Source organism: Diadema antillarum, unplaced genomic scaffold (genome assembly GCF_040938485.1).
Source record: "Diadema antillarum isolate AM-2024a unplaced genomic scaffold, OU_Dant_1.0 scf00000013, whole genome shotgun sequence".
NCBI classification, from domain to species: domain Eukaryota; kingdom Metazoa; phylum Echinodermata; class Echinoidea; order Diadematoida; family Diadematidae; genus Diadema; species Diadema antillarum.
Genome location: NW_027270902.1, coordinates 1652199 through 1675254, shown reverse-complemented (window position 1 = coordinate 1675254; position 23056 = coordinate 1652199). Strand labels below are relative to the sequence as shown.

Below are 23056 nucleotides of genomic sequence, written 5' to 3'. Positions count from 1 at the left end.
CCCGTGTCCTTAGGATCGTGAGGAAGACAAGCTACCGACTGAGCCAACTTACCGCCCTATATTAATTTTATATATTAATGACAATAATGATTTATATATTGATAATGATATCAATAACATGACAAGAAAAGGACCAACGTAAGACGATCGTTTTCCATCACACCATAAAGACATCGATCACCTAACTTGGATTGACAGACGATAAAATCAGTTTTGACTTATTCCGATGTTTCGTTTCCGGCGAAATCCACATGTCTATTATCATCATTCCATTTCACATTACGAGCCAGCTCGCCTGCAACAAAATTATTTCCAACGTGGGAGACGGACAGTAAAGCGGCATGTCACTGATTAATGAAGGGGCATTTCCGCAAAATGGCATATACCAAGAGGGCAATCTATTTCAGATTAGAGAGCGTTTTCTGACTAACCTAGCAGGCGGTATGACCACATTGCCAGAGCTGTGTCTGCCGGAATGTGCCGGTCATAGATTAAATTATGTCACTTTTGTCTACCTTTTCTGGACATACAGAGAGGAGGGGGCACACGTTTCCAGTTTTTACAATCAAAGTCTGGCGGTGAAATTAACTATCATGACTAGCCGCCTATCATGAGCAGACGGGAATTTAAATGAGTGGGACTTGTCAGACATTCATCCTTCTGTGTCTGAACTTTATTCACGGTAGAGCCTATTTCACGTGCCCTTACTCCCGCATCATAAATATCGTACGCATTTTTTCTGGTAAAGTAGCAAAATTAGTCTAAAACAAGAGAGCAAACGAATTATAATCTCGGATTATGGTGACATAGCAATAGTTCTGTTGCGGAAAATATTTTCTAAGGTTAAGGTGGCTTATATATTACGATGCTTTTTTTTTCATACAACGAAATTAAAAAGTACAATACATTCTAATAGAATATCCTTCAGTCTGATTTATATTTCCACTGCACCTATGAAATTACGAAAGACACTTATATGGTGTATTAAAATTCACACTTTTATACCATTATTTTTATTCCCAATAAGGGGAGAATATCTATTTAGCCAGTCACATGAAATCACAACGAAGTAGTTTTGAATAGTGTAATATAGTAAAGATTTTTTTATCTTTACATTTAAAAGCTTAGATAACAGGATGTACATTTACTTTTGTATTTTTTTGAATAGGAATAAACGTAGCTTCTGTTGTGAATGCATATTCTGATATAACTTTTAAAACTGGTCTACAAAAGTAAAAAGATACTGAAGTTATCACCCTTCCTTCGAAAGCCTACTGGAACTAAAAAAGATAGTTATTCATGGAGGATCATATTGACACTGCAAAAATGTCAGGTGAGGTCATTTCAACAATATATTGAATTATCTGACAAAAATGGCGAACGTAACCCCACCCCTTCAAAAAAGGAAGAAAAGAAACACAACAACCTTTCCACAGGCATTGCACAAATTAGCGTGTATGTGCGATCGATTTCACTAAAAATATCTGTATATCATATTCATCAATCCAATAGAAAAGAGAAAACTGCAGCGCAGCCTCCCGAAGTGTCACTATATAAATATAAATGAAAAGTTTGATAGCAAATCGAGTTAACTTCAGTCTTGTCAATTTGAAATATTCATGATTAAACCTAGCTGTTAAAAAAAAATGATATTTTTAATCATAACTTTAAGAATATTCGTTGTCATGCAACATATAAGATATCATTGGAATGGTTTTATTTTGCTCTATCTGATGGACGTACTTGAAAGTATTTGAAAATGGCGCTTAGCCCTTTTGTCATAAAACTCTTCAAAATTCTCTTGAATCGAAGAGAACCTTGGGTTTTACTCAGAAGTGAATGGGGATCTTCGTTACAGTGCACAGTCTACAGCCGTAGAGGGCTCACTGCTAACTCACCGGCACCCTCAACATCATCTAGCAACATTTTGTGTGTTGTGAAAAACACAAGAAATAACCTGTCAAGGAGCTGCACGTTTTAGACGCTGAAGGACGCCGAGGTGAAGGGTTTAGTAGCTGGGTCCATTCACAAAGAGATGAACGCCATTAATTGTTAATGAAAAGTGGCATGGTGGCTGGAGTATTTCCCATGGTAGTCCGGATTGGAGGCAAAGTATCATTTGAGTGGGTGAGAATCTCCCTGAAGGGGTTTACAAGGTCTGGGTTTTTTTTTTAAGTTTTACGCATAACGGCCATTTTAAAAAGTTTGGTATTCAACATTCCGCTCAATTCAGTCTCCTAACCCTCTTCACCTCACCTCAAAAACCCTTGGCAGACTTCTGCGTTGCTGCACACATTATATCGTATATATAGTAATATCGCCATTAAGTACATTTGACATTTTTGTGCAAATGACTCTAACTTTGCTTTGATGCAGGAATTTCCATCTTGGGACAAACTCTGGAATTTATCGTCAATTTAGGAAGGATTTGAAATTCACTTTCCGTTTCGAGTATGAGTGTAAACTGTGTTTCTTCTGTCGTTACTGTTCAAGATTCTCCACTTTTTCCTAGCATTTTCTGGCTAACAAGCAGAGAGAGAAAGAAGGCGATAGAGGAAGAACTCCACAGCAAGGGCAACTTTACTTTCCTAAACTGAATCGCACAACCAGAGAGGTGAAGAATTTTTTTATTAAAGTGAAAATAAGGAAGTCTTGGACTTGTAGAGCTTCACATTATCACATAATTACATCATTATAACAGAATGGCATTGGTCACAAGTTTGTATGAAAGTAGAGTAAGCCGTCATCGTCTTTCAACTCTCTTTGAATTGTTTGAACCATCAAGATATCACAAATGCAAATTGTTCGCGTCAATAATCTAGCAATCATCATCACTCCTTTAACCTGAAGAAATGGTCAATATTGCTTTTACAGTATAAGCATTACAATTCTTGGGTTATTTGATGCGCAGGATGTCTAATGGAAAAGGAAGTTTTGAGAAAAGAAGTAATTATATTACATTGCAGAATGTCAGTTTCAGAGTTATAAGGGACGGTGACTCTATAAGCCTCCTTGTGATAGATATCATTGTTTCGTGGAAATATGTGAAACGTTAATCTTCCTTCATCTTCTCACTTCATGTTGATTTCAATGAAACTTTCTGTGTTGCATTTTGCTGATTGCTCCATATAAGTGTAAACCTCACATCCAATTGGACCCCATGGAAGACCAGCTTAACGTAGCTGAATATGGGCTATCCAGCCATCTTCTCAGATGGAAAAAATGAACAAACAAACAAACAAAGTGAAGTGGAATGGAGTTTGATTATTAGAGAAAAGAGACAAATAGGAAATTCACAAACGACTTTTGCTGATTAACGCGCAACTAAGAGAACAAAATGTTATTTCTTCAAATTAAAAATGGAGGATCTATAGGCCACACGATTCTATACTAGTGAATCATGACACAAAAGATGCAAACGGTAAGGAATAACATGTTTTTCTCACCTCACTGTAAGCAGCTGCGCAGCTGTTCCTTTCGACGTCATTCTTTTCCAGCTTGGCGCCATTCTTACAGTACGCCCTCTACGACGGCATGCATCTCACTCCGTACCAGCTTCACCAGTCTGCATGGTCTGGTGCACACTACTTCTGCATCTTCCCTCTCCAGAAAACACCATTCAAATGATGACATTCGTACACACACCTTTTACACATATCTATCCTTGACAGACCATCTTTAGGTTAAGTCGTGGGTTTGCAGGATTCTTTTCAGCTGTTCTGTCTTCTTAATGAGTCGGGACCATTTTAGTCGTGACAGGTGAACATGGTCGTGGCCATAACCAAATGCGAGAAAAGATTTGTCGAAATTCCCACAGCATGGATTTCTCAGCTACATGATAACAATGCACTGTGAAACTACGGATTTAGAGTGTGGTTCCAGTGATGCGCTTCAGCAAAATGTCATCCGTTTCAGCGCTGGACATGACTATTTTTAAGTTGAAGATCGCAGAGTAGGGAATCACGTACAACACGTCAGGGAATTTTCATCCTCTTGAAAACTGTTCCTTGGAAAATCTGGCTTCACAATGATCCGTTCGCGGATAGAAAGAATACGTGTCTTGGTATTTTGCTGAAATAATTCTGCGTCACAGTTTAGAATCGCTATTATAATCTCGTTTATAGAAATAAAAGATGATACAAACTATTGCACTGAGCTGCAGGCAGCGAGGAATGTCTTTGTATTGCACAAGCAATTGCCACATCTACACAAAGACGATTTTTATCTTTTTTTAATCACTCGCCAAGCACGTAGTATGTAGATGAATTAGATATGACCTTACACGACTTCATGTCAACGAACAGGGAAACGGTTAAATGGTTGAAATTTAAAGTTATTGAAGTACAGAAGCTCTGTTCTTTCCATGCACCCCCGGACTGTGTGCTGAGCTGAAACCACTGTCAGTCCTAGACAGGTGTAAATTAGTTCGCAAATCGTCTTCGTCGGACGTGCTGCAACTAATCTTGCGTACATCATTGTGTTTTCTTTCCATGGATGCAAGATGGCTGGTTACTAGAAGGGTTATTTCTTTGCTTCCTTCGGCGGTGAGCTCTCCATTCATTGGCTGACCATTTATTTGCTCTGCTTTACTTTCATCTGGATCAACGATTTGACTTTCCGCTTCAGAACCCTTTGAGGGTTCGCCACCGTGCTTACACCTATCATGGTTTCTGTTCCCGTGCATTGTAAGCTCATTTCGACACAATTCATCTCGCGTTTGGTTTTCCCAATTAGCAGTCTTTTCTGTGAGATGGGAAGCGAGACCTTTGTGGCTCGATCTACACTGAGAATGAGAAGCCACTTCTTCCTCCAAATCCTGTAGGAGACTTAGCTGCGAGTCAGCATCGTACCGGAGAACTCTACCTGAGTGATACCTAATGGAGTTCATAGTCGGAAACCCTTCGTCATCTGACGAGGAGCTCAAAGTCTGTCCGGGTGGAAATTGTTGGCTTTTATCTTGAAGGTTTTCAGGCTGTTTGCTTGGTGATGAGTCGCCTTCACGATCCAAGGAGTGTGAAGAAACGATTTTCTCTGAGTAAGACTTGATCAAGCTACTGACGCCCTCAAGCTCTGGTGGGTAACTTTCGTCACAAGAAGACGAATCAGTTGATGAGATACGAGATCTTGACCTGATGGCGAAGCTGTGTCTGCTACGTCCGGAGCGAGTCCGCTGATGAAGGCTACCGCAGCTATGCCGCCTTGTACCTTCACCTGTTTTCGGAACGCTCCACGTGGCACTGTCTGGAAAGGATTCGCCTCCGAAGTCTAACGACCTGGTGGCTGGTAAAGGCCTTCGACGAGTTCTTTGGGTTTTGAGTTCTTGACTAAACAGACTAGTCTTCAGGAGTTCGCGAAGTGGAGTTCGTTTGACTTGGCTGCCTTCAGCATTATGTCTACTGGCAGAATGTTTTTCCACGTTATTGTTGTTCTGGTTGCCGTTGAGGCTTGGTTCAGTCGTATTGTAAGAACTCAAGATAACGGAATGATTAACTTCGCCTGAATTGGTCTCACTGCCTTGAACGGTACCTTTAATATTTCCAACAAGTTCCGCCATGACCTTCAGAGAATCCTCTAGGCTACATTGTCCCCATACTCCCGAATCTGCCTGGTAAGTAGACGCATTAAGGTTCATATCTGATCCATCAAAGCCTTCCCCATTGCTGTCTGACACTTGAATCAGATCTGTCCTTGCCGGTCTACCTCTCAGTCGCCTGGACGGAGTGCTGATTCTTGAACTGCCTTCTGTATCAGAATTTGGAAATCTCTGGACCAAAGAGTCTAATTTTTGTCTCAGCTTCTCCTCTGCCTCGTTCTCGTTTTCATCGTAAGAAGTCAGATTGAGGAGGTCGTCGATGATGTCCAAACAAGTATCTACCTTTTCTGTCAGCTCCTGAGCTTTTTCCAAATCTAGACGCACTCTTTCCGATTCATTGGCGTTCACAGATTTTCGCTTTCTACTCGATTGACGCTTTTTCCTACTTTTTGATGACTTTGGCCTTGAGAATTGTTTTCTGAAGTTAACATCATCTTCGTTTATTTCGGAATTCTCATCATGCATTGCAGATTGCTTCAGTCCTACAGGAGACCTTGAGCTACGTCTGACTAACCTTCGCTTCTGTCCCCTCTCACTATTAGTCTCTTTCTGTGCTTTTGTGCAAGCTTTAATGTTTTGCGGATGACTTGCATCGTAACTACTTATTTCGTTCTGAGAACTATCAGTTGGATTGGCGTCAGCTGATAAAAAGACTTCGGAGTTATTAGCATCTTGGGTCGTCAGGATTTCAGACAAAGCGATGTCAGTTTGTAGAGACTCGGAGGAATTTCTCTTTGCATCGGGAAAAACGTCCCCATTCATCGAGTTTACATCTGCTTGCGCGTTTCCATTAACTTCTACCATTGACGAACTCTGAGCAGGGTCTACTTCAGGGGGTATGGATTTGCTTCCCTCTACTGGCGACTCGGATACCGTCACTGCTTCTTTTGTTTCGATCATCTTTTCTGTATTTTTATTTGTGTCGACATCCATTGCGATGTTGCAATTGGCCGTTGATGTTTCCTGAGCGGCATCATTGACATTTAGATCCTGCTCGTCGTCGATGCCGTCTAGGTAGCCTTTTCCGATGATCGCCGTGTCACTTTCAATAACTAATGGAGATTCAACAGGTGCATCTTCAAGTCCCTCTGGGAGTGGTATCTCCGAACTGAGAAACGACGCACTCCTTGGCCCGATGATCTCACCTAGATAAGGAAACATTAAGTGGATTGTGGAGATTTTAACAACTTGTATTCAAAAAGACATTTGCCAAACAAAAGTATTACAGTGTACTTTTTAAATGAACTAGCCGTCGTAAGGTTTTGAAATAACAAGTGGAAATAGTTATGATCTTATATCAAAACACAGTTTTTGGTACATTGAAATATCTAATTTTTTTTTCTGTCTCTGCATTATTCGACTATACTTCAGTCTTAAAATAGGTTGTCTTTTTTTCTGCACTTGATGGCCGAAATATAGTATGGTATACGTACAGTGAAATATATATATATATATATATATATATATATATATATTACATATATATATATATATATATATGAGATTAAAACCTAAAATGGCAATAAAACGCTTTTTCCTGGCGAGGAAAGCGCATGATTTAGAAACAAGACACCAAAACAGGTTAGTCATCGCATTCTTCATCAGCGAGCAGGATGCGATGTGATGTTAGATTAAAAATCCGTTTCTGAATATATATATATATATATATATATATATATTATATATATATATATATATATATATATATATATATATACTGTCAGGAAGATGTTGTACAAATCAGTCTAGTCTTGTACCCTGGCTTCGTGCAAAGACACTTCATGAATAATTCATTACTAGAGACTGTCGTAACAGAAACACCTAGTTTCATTTCATTCGACGTAGTCAGTAGTCTCCAATGTATGTTGTTCCTTTTTCAAGTGGATTTTGAAAGTAACAAATTACGTTCTCTAAGTACGCAATATATCCATAATAATATGCACAATTAATCAGATTTTGAATGTAATTTGTCATTGCATGCTGCAGTTCAAACATAAAGTATTCTTTTATACTGAGGTCTGTTTTTTGTTTGTCCGTTGATAAGTCAAAAGGATCTCACAAAATCGTCATGACATACCTTCTATTCTAAGTAGACACGAGCAGAAAGCCTGGCCATGTGGATTAATGGCCACACACGTGTACTCCCCATCATCACGGACTTTAGTCTCATTAACATCCAGGATGGAAACGAGTGCGCATGCGTCCGATTCTTCGCTGGTCCCACCGTCAGCGTAGTTTGTAACACGGATGCGACATGAGGCCTCCTGTTTGACGGCTTTCCCAGAAGCGAACCAGCTAATTTCCGGCAGGGGGTAACCTGAAGAAATGATAGATCATAGCTCACATCTTCTTATCTGTGCTTCCGTGTGAATATCTGACAGGAATAATGCGCTCCAAAGCTTTAACAATGGAAAAGTTTTGATATGATTTTCAATGATTCCGCAGCTGTTGTTTGTATTAAGATTTTCAGATGCATAGGAATGCAGCATGGAAAAGCCGCAAGTATTTCATTTATACCTAATGACTGTAAAAAATAGAAAATCTGATATGTATCACAGACCCTACAGGCACAAATATTATATTACAATAATAATTGACATGAGTTTTATAAAATAGGAACAGTATTAAGGAGAACGGCTCCCCCTCTCTCTCTCTCTCTCTCTCTCTCCCTCTATCTCCCTCTCTCTTCTATTCTATAGTAAATAAGGACACTGTTCCATGGTGGGACAGAAGAAATATTAAAACACTTCTGAAATAGATCTACATGGGATAGTTGAATGGGAGGCAAACAATATTTGCCTCCACTGGACAAAAAAACAAAAAAACAAACAAACATCTCTTCTGAGCAATAGATTTACACAGAATGTGCAAATGACCCAAAATCAGTGAGAAGGCACAGATCAGATACTATATATGCCAAACTTTGGGGAGATAATGTCATCTTTAAACCACATTTAGAGTATTGTCTATTCAAACTCCAGTGCTTTCAGTCAAAGTTTTGACGAAGGAATAATATTTAATCCTTCCCTCTCCCCCTGGCTTTCTGTTTTTACTCTCTCTCTCTCTCTCTCTCTCTTGGTGTAGGAAATAGATTACAGAGGTAATCAAACTTTATATAGCCAAATTAAGCTGCCAAGTTAAAACAGAAATACAACTGCTGCAAAGCCTTTCAATCGAACCATGTGTTAACAAGTGGAATCCGCTCGCTATTAAAAGGAAACGAGGGGCGCTGGACGTGCCCTGCGCACCCTACGACTACCCCACTCGCTTCTCTGCCCTTCTTACCGGCTATGCAACAGACGAATCTAGCCTCGCCCCCAGCTGGGCAGGTGTTGTTTCGTGGCTTAATGATGAATCGAGGCGAATGATGACGTAAATGGCTAAAGTCCGTCTGTGCCATTGTGTCATCAAAGGTAAAGGTTCTCTCTAAGACATCTTCCTGTCCTCTTCGTGGATGTATCAAAATAAGGAGGACGAAAAGAAAAGAAAGGAATCTTTGTTGACATCCATCTCATTGTTACGTAACAATGTGTCGGAACGGTTTGAAATGCTTCGCTGATTCACGAAATGAAACAACAAATCTAAATGATAATAAAAATTGGCTGTATTTCGTTATATTGGCAACAAAGAAATAGTGATACCAATGTGACAATAAAAGACATTATACGTTTACAAGACGCTAGAAGTTAATGACTATATCTGTGACGTCAGAAATGGCGTTTATAACGAAAAGAAAAAGAAAAGAATGTTTGTTGACACCAATCTCACTATTATGTAAAAATTGTGTCGGAACGTTTTGAAGTGCTTCGCTGATTCACGAAATGAAACAAGAAATTACGATGATAGTAAAATTTGGCTCTATTTCGTTATCTTGGAGACAAAAAGAAGAAATACAATAGTGATACTGATGTGACAATACACAACATGTCTCCACGACCCTGCACTTTAATTACTTTTTTCTGTGACGTCAGACATTACGTTTTTAATGGCGTTGACGATACAAATGTTTACGGTCTTTTCCTACAGAAGTGACAAATGAGCAGATTACGCGAAATGACGTAAGTAACCACAAACTCTGCCATTAACAATCTTTGTGATAGTTCATCGGAGCAAAAACAAAAAACAAAAAAGTGATGACCAATACGTCGATTGGTAATGATTACTTTTAGTCAGTAAAGAAGACAGATAATGCCAGATTTTATATATTACACTGTCTAGATTAGTTCAAGATATTTTCAGTACAGTTAATATCTCATTCAAGTTTAGAGAGCAGTAGAGCTTCCGTCTCTACAAATGTGGCTTACACTTTCGGTGCATAAATTACAGGGTCATCACCTAGTCTAAAAATGGCAACAGACGCAAAACCAATCCCAGCCGATGATCTGTGTAAAGCCTCTGGAGTTTCAACATTTCCCACATTTTACATTCGTATCCCCACCTCTATTCAGACTACGAGGAATACAGCCTTTTTCATTGCGAACATAAATTTAGACATTACTCGGTTTCTTCCGTCAATATTTTCCCGTCAATATTTAGCTATTAGAAAAAATTCACAATTTCTGAATTAACGAGTTAATCCCCGCTGTCAAAATATTCTGTGCAGGTTGTGTGTTGTTGTTGTTTCTTTTGTTTTGTTAATTATCATCATTATTGTTATTCATAGACAGGAAATGAATTTTGTTGCTCCTGGTAACGCCTATCCTATAGCTTTAGGAAGCAACTTGTTAGTTTGTCTGAACTCAAGCCTATAAATTGGGTTGTTCGCGACGGAGGGTAAGCTTAACATAGCAATTGACAACATGAAATGCAATGCCTAATGTTTTCCGTTAACGATTAAGTACTATGTCTGCCCCGAAGGACGGACTGATACTTGTTTCCATAAACCCTGCCGACTTATTCAGTCGAAGACATAAACTCGGCCAAAGTAATATGGTTGAAAGATAATATCATTGATTTTGTGTTTTCAGAGCACTCCTCATATTAAAAACAAAATTGATAAGTTGATGGTACAGGTCTAGAAAGAGGGGGGAACATCTGATTTACAAACAATCAGATCGGGCCACGCATACATCGATATCTACGACTTGTTTTGGCCCAATTCTCGTTTCCCTTTAAAGATCATTCTCAAAATACTCACAACAACCCTATCCAAAAAATGCGGTTCTATTAATTCAAGTTAGGGTCCCATGAAGCTGCACTTGTTTCTTGGCTAATTTTCTTTTCCGTTGTGACGTAGTGTATTTACAAGTTTGTGTGCTAATTACCAAACTTACACATCCACAAACCAATGCATAAGCCCATAGAACATCACACACATACACATACCTACACTCACGCTCACACTCATGCAAAACTAAACAAAACGAAAAAAAAGTATCGTGGACTATCGCGTTACCGTATATTGCAGTCTCGGGCTCTACTGAATTGTAACTTCACTTAGCAACTTTGCAACCCAGCAGTTGTGGCGTAGCGAGTGATACCCCTAAATTCATAATCATCCAAAGTTCCAAAACTTCCGAGTTTCTCTTTATATCTGAGATACCTGATGATTCTGTCACAATTGAAATCAAAGTTTAGCTTTGAAAATGTGATACGCAAACACTGAAAGATTTGTCAAAGTTTCTTACCGGTCAGACAGCTCCGAGCATGCGGTCTCATAGTCTTCTGTGTCGTCTGAAGTAACATCAGGGAAACCTATGGTAGGAAACGTAAACACAAACCCAGAAGATGAGAAAACAGATTTCCTTGGCTTTGACCCGGAGGAAACCTCAGAAGGATTTGATGAGAAAGACAGCCAGACAAATCCCTGGAACCATAAATATAGTCACGCATAGAGTCTTCACACTACCATCTTCTCCCAGGGAGAAGAGAATGAAAATGCAGGTGGAAGTAGTTTCAAACCTCGACCTACTTAAATCTTAACTCTATGAGATTCGACCTCCATAGCGGTCACTCAACATTGGACGGGAAATGAACGCATGCATCGTTGGGTCGTGGATGAAAGACTAGCCACATATAACATTAAAGGGGGACAATATTTTACATATGCCTCCTATGTTCACTAAATAAAATCTGGTAAAACATGCATGACATGTGAGATAAGACTTTCTATGTTTGAAGGTTAGGCATGAAAATTAACAAAGATGAATTTCAGTTGTTGTCGTTTAAAGGGTGTGTACAGTTCTGGTCGAGAAGTAGATTTAGCTTTTAACATTTTGCGAGATATTCAGAAACCACTCTATGAGATGTAAGGGGGAATGCAGTTCTAAGGGGTATCAAAAGTTTATTCGATGAAAATTGGTTTTGAAATGGCTGAAATATCCAAAAACAAGGTGAAACAAAGAGATCCTAATAAAGTTGTGGCATGTCGCCTTTTCTTATTAGCACTCTTTTGGATATCTCCGCCATTTGAAAACCAATTTTCATCAAATAAACATTGAATCCTTCTTAAAATTACATGCTCTTTCATATTTCATAAGAGGCTTTTCATTATCTCACTTAGGAATGTTCAAAACATGAATCCCTACCTCAACCAGTACTGTACAGTCCCTTTATGTGTTTATAGGTATGTTCTGTATGAATAGGTACAAGCAAAAATGTATGGATTCTCTCAAACCACATTACACCTTTATCTCAAGTTTAAGTGATTTAATTGATGATTACAACAAACTTATATATTCTACTCTACAGTGACTCAAATCTCTCTAAAATTTTATCATAGGTCTGCAAAGTAGGTTGACTTCCTTTAAAGCCTGCGTGACTTTGACTTTTGAATCTTTTGGGGGAAACTTTAATCGAGGATGTAGGGTGTTAGTCAAATCCAGGCTTGGCAGGTTAGTAAAAACCAGGGCTTGGTGATTTCCGTCGAGAGAAAATATTTCCTTCCCAAGATCACAAGAAGACTTATTTCTACAGGATCATTGCAGTACGGTGATGGGGAACATAATTATGCCCTCTTTCTTAAGATAACGAAATCATCGAGAACTGCGCTAGCAGTAAAAACGAAACATTTTACAATAATGAAGCTTAAACAAACTTTAACGAGATAATAATATTTAATCCAATAATTGTGACGCATGGTCAGTATATACTAAATAGACAAACAGTACAGATAGACAAAGAGTGTAGATAAAGATTGCTAACTGATCATTAACTGATAAACTAAAAGAATAATTGGCTGCTTAAACAATGTTCTCTCTTTGCATGCGTCCCTCTGTTTTGTTTTGTTAACATGAAGTGAAGGAGGCAAAACGGAAATGTTGTGTTAGAGAAACATCCCTGTAAGCACACAGGAAATGAACATTGCATTCCTTTGCGGGTAGCAAGGGACAAGAGGAGTGACTGGTTGCCATGGAGATCAGTCAATGGTTAAATCCTATAATCAAGGACACTCGTCTGATAGAGGTCTAACGATAGGGGCTGGTTTTCATTTAGGCGGATTTGTGTTGGAATTTTCTTTCTGAATCAGAATCTAAATCTATTGCCGGTGCCCCTTCGGTAAGGGCAAGATATACATGTATAAACACACCGCTGGAAATTGGGTACCAATACCATTATTGTAGGTATATATTTCCATATAATCTGCGAGAAGAAAATATTTTGTTTGCTGATTAGAAACTGAATGTTCCTTGTATTGATCATGTTGATACAGTCACTTTCACTGTGTATCAGCTATTTAGTGAAACGTTTCGAAGTTACGATTGTTGTTTGCAGAAGGTAAAACAACTTTGGCAACTGTAAAAACGATTTGTCGTTATCGATGAATAGCGATTAACGACTTGTCTCCTTTGAACTATATATACACCGTTGCTTGCTGTAACAACAACATTTGAAAAGACATGATCGCGATTTAACTGGATTTGATTTCTAAGCTTTGAAGACATACTCTGATGATAAAGGTCGGAAATATGTATCCAATATTCATTATTTGATCGCATCGTAAAACCTCGCAGTGCAAGGTATGAATGAAAATATACATTGTAATGACATACCGATTGGTTTAGGCAAAGACAGTTATAATGGCGATATACATTTTTCATTCTGTAAGAAGTTAATGTCAACGGTAAGCAACTGGTAAGTGATATCTCGAGTGGCAAGGAAACTACGGTTACATACTGGTCATCTTCGGACTCGATATCGCCAGCATTGTCGGCCCATTGACGTAACGAGTTCTCGCTGGTGGAGGAGAGTTCGGAAAGGGCGTCCCAAGTGGCATTGATGAGGACTCTCCATGCTTACGAAGCGGTGGTGGTTTCTTTTTCGACATCGAGCAGACGACGTCGTCATCGTGGTGCCGCAGCAGGGACGCGTTGGTTGACGAGCGAGAGATTGACGGTCCCAAACACTCGTAGAGGCTCGAGTTCGTCGACGTGATGGTAGAATGTTCTACTTTTATCTTCTCTCCTGGACGATGATAAAGAAAAACCGTGACTAAAAATGTTTAGAATGAAGATAAGTCTTGCGTTATTAAGCGTAATTATAATGACAGAAATGATAGCTGCACAAAGATACAGACGCTAAAAGTCGATGCTTTTCTCATGAACCCGTATTTTTTCACTATGCAAGCAATTTCTTTTTTTTTTTTTTTGTATTATTGACGTACTCTATTTTAGCCAGTCAGTGCAGAGAAACACGTACACACCTTGAGTTCATACCAGCACGGTACCTATACGTACAAGCATGTGACCTAGTGATTGAAATGGTGCCTTTATGTTAGTTACCCATATACGCATGTGAAATCAAATTAGATTTCAATTTACTTCATACATAACATCTCCAGTATAGAATATTAAGCAATATTGACACAAAACAACAAAATATCCTTCTATTTTCAGAATGTACGTAATGATGACGTAGTAAATTACTCAACTTGAGAGGACAAAATCAGTGACAATGATGTCTTTCTCTGAGGATTCCTACCAGTAAACAGATAATGAGGGCCGCAAAGATGAAAACATACAAAGGCAATTACACACTAATCATGCTCAGAAACGAGAAATACGTTACACTTCCACGCTAACAATACACGGACACATCACAATCTGAAATACAGTGCACAAACTATGATCGATAGTGTTGATGAAAGATGCATTGAGCGTCCACATGAACCTGAATCTGTCTATTATTGATCGCAGAAAACACACACACACGCACACGCACACACACACACACGCACACGCACACGCACACACACACACACACACACACACACACACACACACACACACATACACACACAAACATCTAGTAGCGGCTTCAGTAGTGGTCACAGAGTATTTGGCGATGTTGCGTGGACCTCGTAGTATCACATGTATTTAGCGCCTACTCCACAACTGTTCAGAGAATTAAATAGAGTATCGTTACGTACGAGGCAGAGTGAGACATTGACCTTATTTTTTCTTGCGATTAAATCACCTTGTTCCAGTTTAAAAAATGAATTTAATCAGTTAAAACAAAATTTGAATCGTAGCATTGTCTAGATCCTAGTCTACGTGAAGTTTGCTTCGAGGCAGCTGAGCAGGGACAGTCTATCTTTCGAGACCGACGAGAAGAAAACTTGGCGAGCCTAAGTATGGAATAGCATTTTTTTTTTAAAGCTGGAAACCCGGTATATATCTAATGGTGGTCCTTTGGGTATTCATCTGAATCAGATTCCACATGGCGTTCTAATGTTGACGTTTCTGGTTAGCCTTATAAAAAAAAAGTAAAAGTCCAAAGAATTACTTTTTTTCACGAACACAAACACTGACAAAGGGGTCTATAAATCAATTCAGCAAGTTCTAACAGTGTATATAGACATTATAACAATTCAACAAAGACCTCGTGGACAAAATCATCTTTCGCTGATAGTATTTTGTCGGCGGTGGCAGGGGATTCGCTTTCTCCGAAGGATATCCAATGAAGATCTCTGTCATGTCAACACAAATGAACACAGCAGAGCTGTATCTCCGCTCCCGTGTTGCCAGAGATCTTGAATTGGCGATGCTATGTTTAGACCTGTCCCATGAGCGGGTAAATGCAATCAGAACGCTGATACCGCGTAAATTTGATTTGATCTGCATTCCTACCTGCGGTGCAGCAAGCCGACCCCATTTTCCTCGCATCTCAGCCAAGCCCTTCCCTCGCTTTCCAGGCACGCTTGATCATTCCTCAAACACAAAGACACATATCGAATTGGTCCTCATGCCCTCACGAGCAAATCGGGCACTGTGTTTGTTGTACAGGGCACATAGATAAACGTTTCTTTCGATTTAATCGACAGAAACCGTGTATGTATGATGAACGCCTGATGGACTCTTAACATGGTTGCCGGTCTAACAGCTTCTATTTGAGCGTTATTCACAGATCAACAGCGAATGGTGAGAAAATCACAGCTGCCGTCTGCATCTGTTCACGTGAAAATCTCTGTCGGCTGTATGGTGTGAATCCTTCCTTCTGATCTCCTTGGTTCTGAGTGAAAAGAGTCCGTCAGTGTATCACCGAAAGCTACTCAGTGTTCGGTCAGGAAAACCCCAGTATTCCAGGTCTTATTCACAGGGGAGCGAGAAGGGTGCAGAATATTTCCTTTTTCTCCGGACAGACTTTCCGTCTGTGGTCATAGTGGACACTTTGTGACCAGATTTATTTGGACTACCAAGGACAAAGTTTTACTCTCTGATTCATAGTTGTGCCTTGTGCCTGAAAGCTTCAACGTCAGGTTCTTTTAATAACTCATCATGCAGTATGCTTATACTATAACTATCAGTGACCATTATTAGATGGGTAGTCCTCATTCTCGATTAAGTAAGATCATCATATATGTACATGTACTGCTGTAGTTAATGTCGACAAATATGTGTCTATGTACATGTGCTACCACAGGAGACTTGAATCTTACCTCATAAACATAATCTCGCGATACACACTGCAGATCATGCATGTGCCACTTTTATGTATTTCATATTTCCATATAGCTTTAAGTCGTGGTAGTCTGTTGTGATTTTGAATTGGGGAATAGTAGTGCAAAATGTTTAAACAGCCCACTACAGTGTAGGTCACAAGTTAAGTCATGTGCCCAGCCATATCACAAGCACATCAACAAACACAAATATGATTATGGACAGACCAACAAACACTTAACACAAAACAAGTATACACATCGTTTAGTTATTCGAAGGGCAATTTTTGCGACTAGACGAACTTTTTCATCATCGACAGCAATCGGAGTTGAATAAGCACATCTTATCATAATTATGTTACTTGCTTGGAATAAAATGATGAATATAAATGTCATATCACAATACTCTTTGTGAAACATAAATACGCTCTTAACTAGCTTTCATGCAGCCTGTAAGAGCCCGTTATCGCTGGGGAGAAATGCCGCAAGAGTGAAGGCCAGGGATGGAGTGAATCACACGAGCACTGAGTGCGTTTTTATTTTTCGCTCAGGGACACCACTGAGCATCGATTTCACCAAATATATGATACGGCATTTCCCATAGTGCTTCCCTCAAAATAAGGCTGTTCATTTGAACTTTTTGAAGTGGATTGAATGAAGAGAATACTTCATTCCCGTTCCCTCTGCAGAGAAAGGTGAAATGATTATGTCTAGGTCTATTCGACGACCCTATGATGACAACGTTCTTTTTAGCACAAATTCTGCAACTTCCTTTGGCGCGAATCATACAACAGTTGGTTAGACATACCTCCCCTGTCGTCTGGGTGATTCGTCCGAGTATGACACTTCTTTGTGACGTCATGAGTTGAGTCAACTTTAGTCCCGGATTGGTCACGCAGGTTTTGAAGGCACAGTCCGTATGACTCGGCCGACTTCTGGTTTACCGGGTCACCGAGTTCACGTTCCTCTTTACACGGGTCTGCACGCTCCTTAACGAAAAAGTCAGATAGACCAAGTAAGCCGTATAACATTCTAAAGACGAATATGTTTTCATATTACAGTTATATTATTAAATTAAGTACCCATATATATTTGTCACTACGAGAATCATGCTCTTGAATCTTCATATATGATGTTTACACCATCATTACTTATCACCTTAAATTTTGCTCAATAATTCATAGAGTCTGATTGTATTGCTCTTTTTTTTAATTTGATCAATTTCAGTATACACGAAAACACGGAGGAGAAAGACAAAGAGAGCGAGAGAGAGAGGGAGAGAGGGAGGAAGAGGAGGAGAACAAAATTTGGTTGAAATCAAGTTTTATGTGCACTGTGATTCACTGTGCCTCATCCCGAAACAGACTAATTGCCGAAAATTTTGAAATAATCAAAACTCTGCAGTCTTTATCTTATCTTCTCTTTTGACTTGTGTGGGCGATCAAAACTAACGTAGAACACTCACACACACACACACACACACACACACACACACACACACACACACACACATTTACCCATATGTATTGTTTTAAGCAGAATAATGCTGTAAGAAATCGTTTTCTTTTGTATGTTAATGCAGCCCCGATGGTCAATCAAGCGTACAGACAGCTCGGCCAATAAAATACCTGTTGAAATCTATAGCTACGCCTGACGCTCCTTTCTCCTTCTCAATATTGTTATATGGCTATTATGGAGAAGCAATTACAAATACAAGTGGTGCTTGTGAAAAAAAAGTAGAAAATTGCAATAGGAAAAGCAGTAGAATTGCAAAGATGACTGTAATAGTACAATATACCGAGAGTTGTCTCACTGACACTGTTGCATGTACTAGAAACGGTAGTCATGGTAGTAAGGTAAATAATGACGAAAAAGGAAAAACAGCTGCGTTTATCGTTATTGCTTTCTACAACATCTGTCTTACGGTGTTGATGATATGTGATATAATACATGATATGTTCTGGTGAAATATCACAATATGATATGTAGTCCTAATGTTTCAATTTGACATGACTCGGACTCGGCTAATAACAGTAGTTTTGCAACCAATTACTAGTACACGGCACATACATTTACGTACGTTAGTTGTTTAATCACACTTTTATTTGAAACTCATCTGCAGTTAATTTAGCCTGTTATTACTCACCGTAGAAATCGTTGTTTCGCCCCCAGCTGCCAAACTTCTGACTCCAAACACATCAGATTCAGTCAGGGCCTGATGTCTGGTGTCCAAGCAATTTGCGTTTTTGCGCGATCCTTTCTCACTTGACTTCGCTATCACGAGGTTTTCGTAAGCATTGAATGATGTCGTCTGTTTGGGGGAGTCCTCAACCTGTTTTACGACATTTTTATTTTTCCTTTGAATATGTACATCCTCGGAGAAAAACTGATTCATGGTTGCTGAGTCGTGAATTGGCGAATTTGTGTTACCCATGATAGCTTGTAATTCTCTTCGCGATCTCAGACTAGTTGGTTTGCCTTCCTTTCGATCTTCCTTCATTTCGTCTTTCGTCTCTGATGTCGAAGTGTCTTGACCTCTTGTATCGACGGAATCGTTGTCGGCAGTCAGCCGTTCAGGCTGTGGTGGGTTACGGATTTCTGGCGTTTGCTCAATCACAGTATCACATAACGTTGGTTTGTTTTTCAAAGTCGTCTGCGTACTTGTATTGTTTCCCGCCGAATCAGAGCTTATGGCGGCTCTGGTGGCATCACTCTGAACTGGAGCTGTCCTGCCATTTCCTGCATACGTCACTCCCGGGTAAGTATGTTGACTTTGTGGTTTAGCATTCATTGGTGTGGTTGTCTCGTGAACATTTGGAGCGTCCTTACAGGGTGTGTTTGAAACATTCTTCGCTTCGATCTTATTTGACGCATAATTTGTCAACATGTTGACGTCTTCGTCATCGTGAGTTTGGTCATTTCTCTGCACATCACCAGGACGTTTACCTTGACATGAATTTGAATGTTTAGCTGGGGCCCTCTTCATGCGAAACATTTTCTGTAACTTTGATGTCACTTTTTGCACTTCCGGGTCAGCCAAATCGATATCAGCGTCATCCACTGCTACTCCGGGGACAGATGCTGATGGCGACGGCGCTTTGGTTTCATTTTCGTCCCTGCCTCTGACGGCTGATATCAATGTATCCTTCTTAGGCAAACTAGGTTGGTCTCTTTCTGGTGACAAGCTCTTTTGATGACTGGTGGAAGAGCTCGACTTCGACGAGCTTCTCTTGGCTCGAAACACGGACTGAAGCTTCTTTGTGACCGTCTGCACTTCGGAATCGAGTAAATCGATATCAACATCTGGCGGTGTAAATTGTTTACTGTCACATACGTCTTTATTTGTTTTTACTTTTTCCCTTATCTGCAACGCAGTTTCTTGTGGCTCTGTGTAAGTACTTGAGACCGCACTGTCCTTTGTTTTCGTTTTTGACGTCGATGAAAGAATTGAGGAGGGATTATGGTCAAAGGAACTATGAGTATTTTCGGAACGCTTTGACGCACTTTCATTAACAGTCGATTGTGTGAGGTTCTCCAAAGGTTCACAAACACCCTGAGAAGAAGAAATATCCGGAAATCTTAGTTCACCTTTGCCCGTTTCAATTCCTGTACTTGTCTGAGCATCATTCTGGGTTAAATGTTCACCAGAGTGCGGTCCTACGTTTAAGATGGGCGGACAACTCTTTCTGAAGGAGTCTAAATCTTTGTCACTGTTTGTGGATACAGGAGGGAGAGAAGAATCAGCTGAGAGTCTGTGTCTGTGGACTCTCCTGTTAGCCTTCTCCTCGACAGACCCCATACTCCTTTTGCTCGATAGCTTTCTTCGGCGAAAACCGGACTGCATCTTTCCTGAAAGCCTGGGGTCACTGAACGCCAATCCATCTGCTGCTAATGTCTCAAAACCTTGTGAAGTGGTCTCCGGCGCAATATTCTTATATCTTAAGCTTCGTTCATTCCCAAGTCTTCCAGAATCCTCTGATTTTGAGCGATGCTGAAGAACGAGATGATCTGATTTTTCATGCGGTGAGCTGGCCGTCGGCATGGCCAGCTTAATCTCTGTCCGGTCAGTTCTAGCAATGTCACTGTCCGTTGTAGGTTTGCAAAGAGTTCCCATGTCTTCAGATCCCTTTGCGCGCAAAGATTGTGTGTCACTTTCCATTTCTAACAGATCAATTCTTTTTACTTTCGGTTCTATTTTGGACTTACTGGTTCGGTCTTCATGAACGAGTTCACTTGCGTCATTCTTTTCGACCTGTCCTGCATTAGAGTCTCTCGATTCGGACTTTACTTCATTTCTATTGGGTTTCAAGCACTCATCTTTCATTATTGCTTGTAGAGTTTCTTCAGTTCCTATTGGGGCACTAAATAGCTCTTTGGAAGAAGAACAAAGTCTGATAAAACCTGCCAGAACTTGACGTCTTTCCATGGTTGGCTCTTCGAAAGAAGGTTTAGGCTCAGTGGTGCGTGCTCGGCTTAGATGATTACGATGCTTCCCTGCCGTGTATTCTTCAGAGCTCTTTGCCTTCCGCACCGCATTCGGATGTTTCACTTCCGGTTCATCAAGTGAGCTATGATCGACATCCGTATCTTGGCAACCACTGTCACTGCTGGAAATTACTGCTTTCCTAAATCGTGCTTTCACTTTTCTCCTCATGTTTTCTAACACCTTGTTCTGGTCCTCAATGCAAGTCGGGACATCCTCGGAATCGCTGGTTCTGGGAAATGGACACGCCCACTGCTCTGAACGCAAAGTATTGGCATCAGCAGCGTACTCACTCAACGTCTGCAGGTCTGTCATCTGTGTCGTCTGATTTAGAGGTACAGGTTCTTGGTCTCCACTCTTTTGGCGGCAAGATGTCTCGGAAGGCGATGTTTCTTCCACGCTTTTCAACAGATTGTGAAACGTTGGGAGACTTTTGAAATATTCCTTGCCTTCGATGTATCCGCTGAAATCCTCGTAATGTGGTTCGAAACCAAACGATCCTTTATCGTCACTTAGATCAGACGACCCATCACGTTGTCCAAACTTCACATCCAGTCTCTTATTGTCTTGTCCTACATTATGCCGTGCTCCCTTTTCGTCCATATATTCTCTCTCATGTGAATTTTGCAGGCAAATATCCGAAGAGTATAAGTTATCGCTATTTGCAACATAAGGAGGCTCACTAATGTGTTTTGAAGTATGAAAGCTTTCGATTTTATTCGCAATTGTATCAAGTACTTGAAGAGAGGTTGCATCAACCGTTATGTCCTCTATGACTTCTGATTTTGTGGAATCTTGCCGACCTGAGCTCTGCCATTCTTTTTCCTCGTGTATCAACTTTCGGAGTTCATCAAAAGAGCTATGCTTTCCGATCGAAGCAATGTTCACTGCACACGTTGCTCCATGTGCATCACAAACATATTCTGACTCGTCCACAGCTTGGTTGCTAGGCGTGGTTGACGAGTCCTCCACTGTCTGTGCACTACATGGATGGAATGCATGGCTGGTCACGTGATCATCGTCATAACTTTTAACGCGTTTCTGTCTTCGTAGCAAGTTTCCACCGCGCGCTTTTCTGGTGATTGTACTCGCTGTGTGCTCTCGTTGTTCATTGGTATCTTGTACTGACAGATTTTTCAAAGTTGAACTACCATCACTTTCTGACGAGAAGTTTAATGTTTCTGATGGTTCTAGAACGTGACATTCGGTTGCAAGACGGTGATCACGTTCGGGAGATGGTGTAGTTACAACTGTCTCGTTAGGAACTTGGTTGTTATGATCGGTGGAAGGAGTGACTGGGCCGGATATTGAAGAAGAGTTTGAATCAAGCACGATGAATACTTCGGATCGGTAACGGGGTTGTCTAGGAGCAATGAGTTTCAGTGATACAGTTGAGTCGTGTTTGACTTGTATGGCGGAAATTGCGTCATGTCTGGAGAGATCTTCAGAAAAAGATACAGGAAAGAAAACATCTATTCATGGAGCCGTCTTACAGTCGAGATTTGAGGATTCGGTACTGCTTTCGTCACAATGAAAACTAACTTAGATATCTTGGTTGTTTAATTGCATTCTATATATTATGACAACAGTAAAACTAATTTTAGGAAATGCATATGTGTATGAACGTTCAAAAATGTTTTAAGTTGTCATATAGGATGACGTCAGGAAACGTTCAACATTACTCGAAGGTCACACTGAATATTACCGCGGAGGTATTTCATGACTGTACCTTCTTTATAGCACAATAGCTGATGCTGGCAATAGACACTTGAATTTAACGTCGTAAACCATGATGGTAACGCAGTCGAGTATCTTTCTAGTACTTTGCATAGAATGTTTAGTTACAGCAACTTCAATCACCTTCTTTGTTAGTTTTACTTGCATTTACTTCCAAAGATGAAGGCAGTAACTTTAGATGTGAAAAATAAATCAAAGCATCCAAACATACTTCCAACTTACTTTTCTTCCCACCATTGAAAGTGAGCTCGATGGAAACAGGCGAGGTGTTCGCCGGTAACAAGGTTTGTCTTGCCTCCATGCTGGTACTTCTGGGAGAGCAGTACGTCATACAGCTTCCTTGATAGAAATAGTTTGAGAAAGATAC

General features: G+C 40.1%; 2 protein-coding genes across 2 annotated transcripts in view; both read right to left on the bottom strand.

Moving 5' to 3' along the window:
* Positions 1–14050, bottom strand: part of LOC139721458 (uncharacterized) — a 19774-nt gene extending 5724 nt beyond the window's left edge. The window contains exons 1-5 of the mRNA XM_071632778.1: positions 13709–14050; positions 11221–11287; positions 8879–9039; positions 7671–7910; positions 4346–6738 (exon numbers count right to left, since the gene is read on the bottom strand). Coding sequence (XP_071488879.1) covers positions 4346–6738; positions 7671–7910; positions 8879–9039; positions 11221–11287; positions 13709–13859 — 3012 coding nt within the window. The 5' untranslated portion in view covers positions 13860–14050. The remainder of the gene's footprint in view (positions 1–4345; positions 6739–7670; positions 7911–8878; positions 9040–11220; positions 11288–13708) is intronic.
* On the bottom strand, positions 13876–23056 carry LOC139721448 (uncharacterized). Its single transcript, XM_071632766.1, has 5 exons — positions 22912–23056; positions 18616–22394; positions 17278–17458; positions 15661–15730; positions 13876–13996 (listed from the first exon to the last, which is right to left on the bottom strand). The coding sequence occupies exons 1-5, from the start codon at positions 23018–23020 to the stop codon at positions 13876–13878; spliced, it is 4260 nt and encodes a 1419-aa protein (XP_071488867.1). The 5' UTR covers positions 23021–23056.

Excerpts from the sequence above, each read along its gene's own strand:
- LOC139721448 (XM_071632766.1), bottom strand. The coding sequence starts at position 23,020 with ATGACGTACTGCTCTCCCAGAAGTACCAGCATGGAGGCAAGACAAACC. Across the intron at positions 22,395-22,911 it reads TTTCAATGGTGGGAAGAAAA|ATCTCTCCAGACATGACGCA; the intron begins GTAAGTTGGAAG and ends CTTTTTCTGAAG. Across the intron at positions 13,997-15,660 it reads GTCGGCTTGCTGCACCGCAG|GAGAGAAGATAAAAGTAGAA; the intron begins GTAGGAATGCAG and ends ATCATCGTCCAG.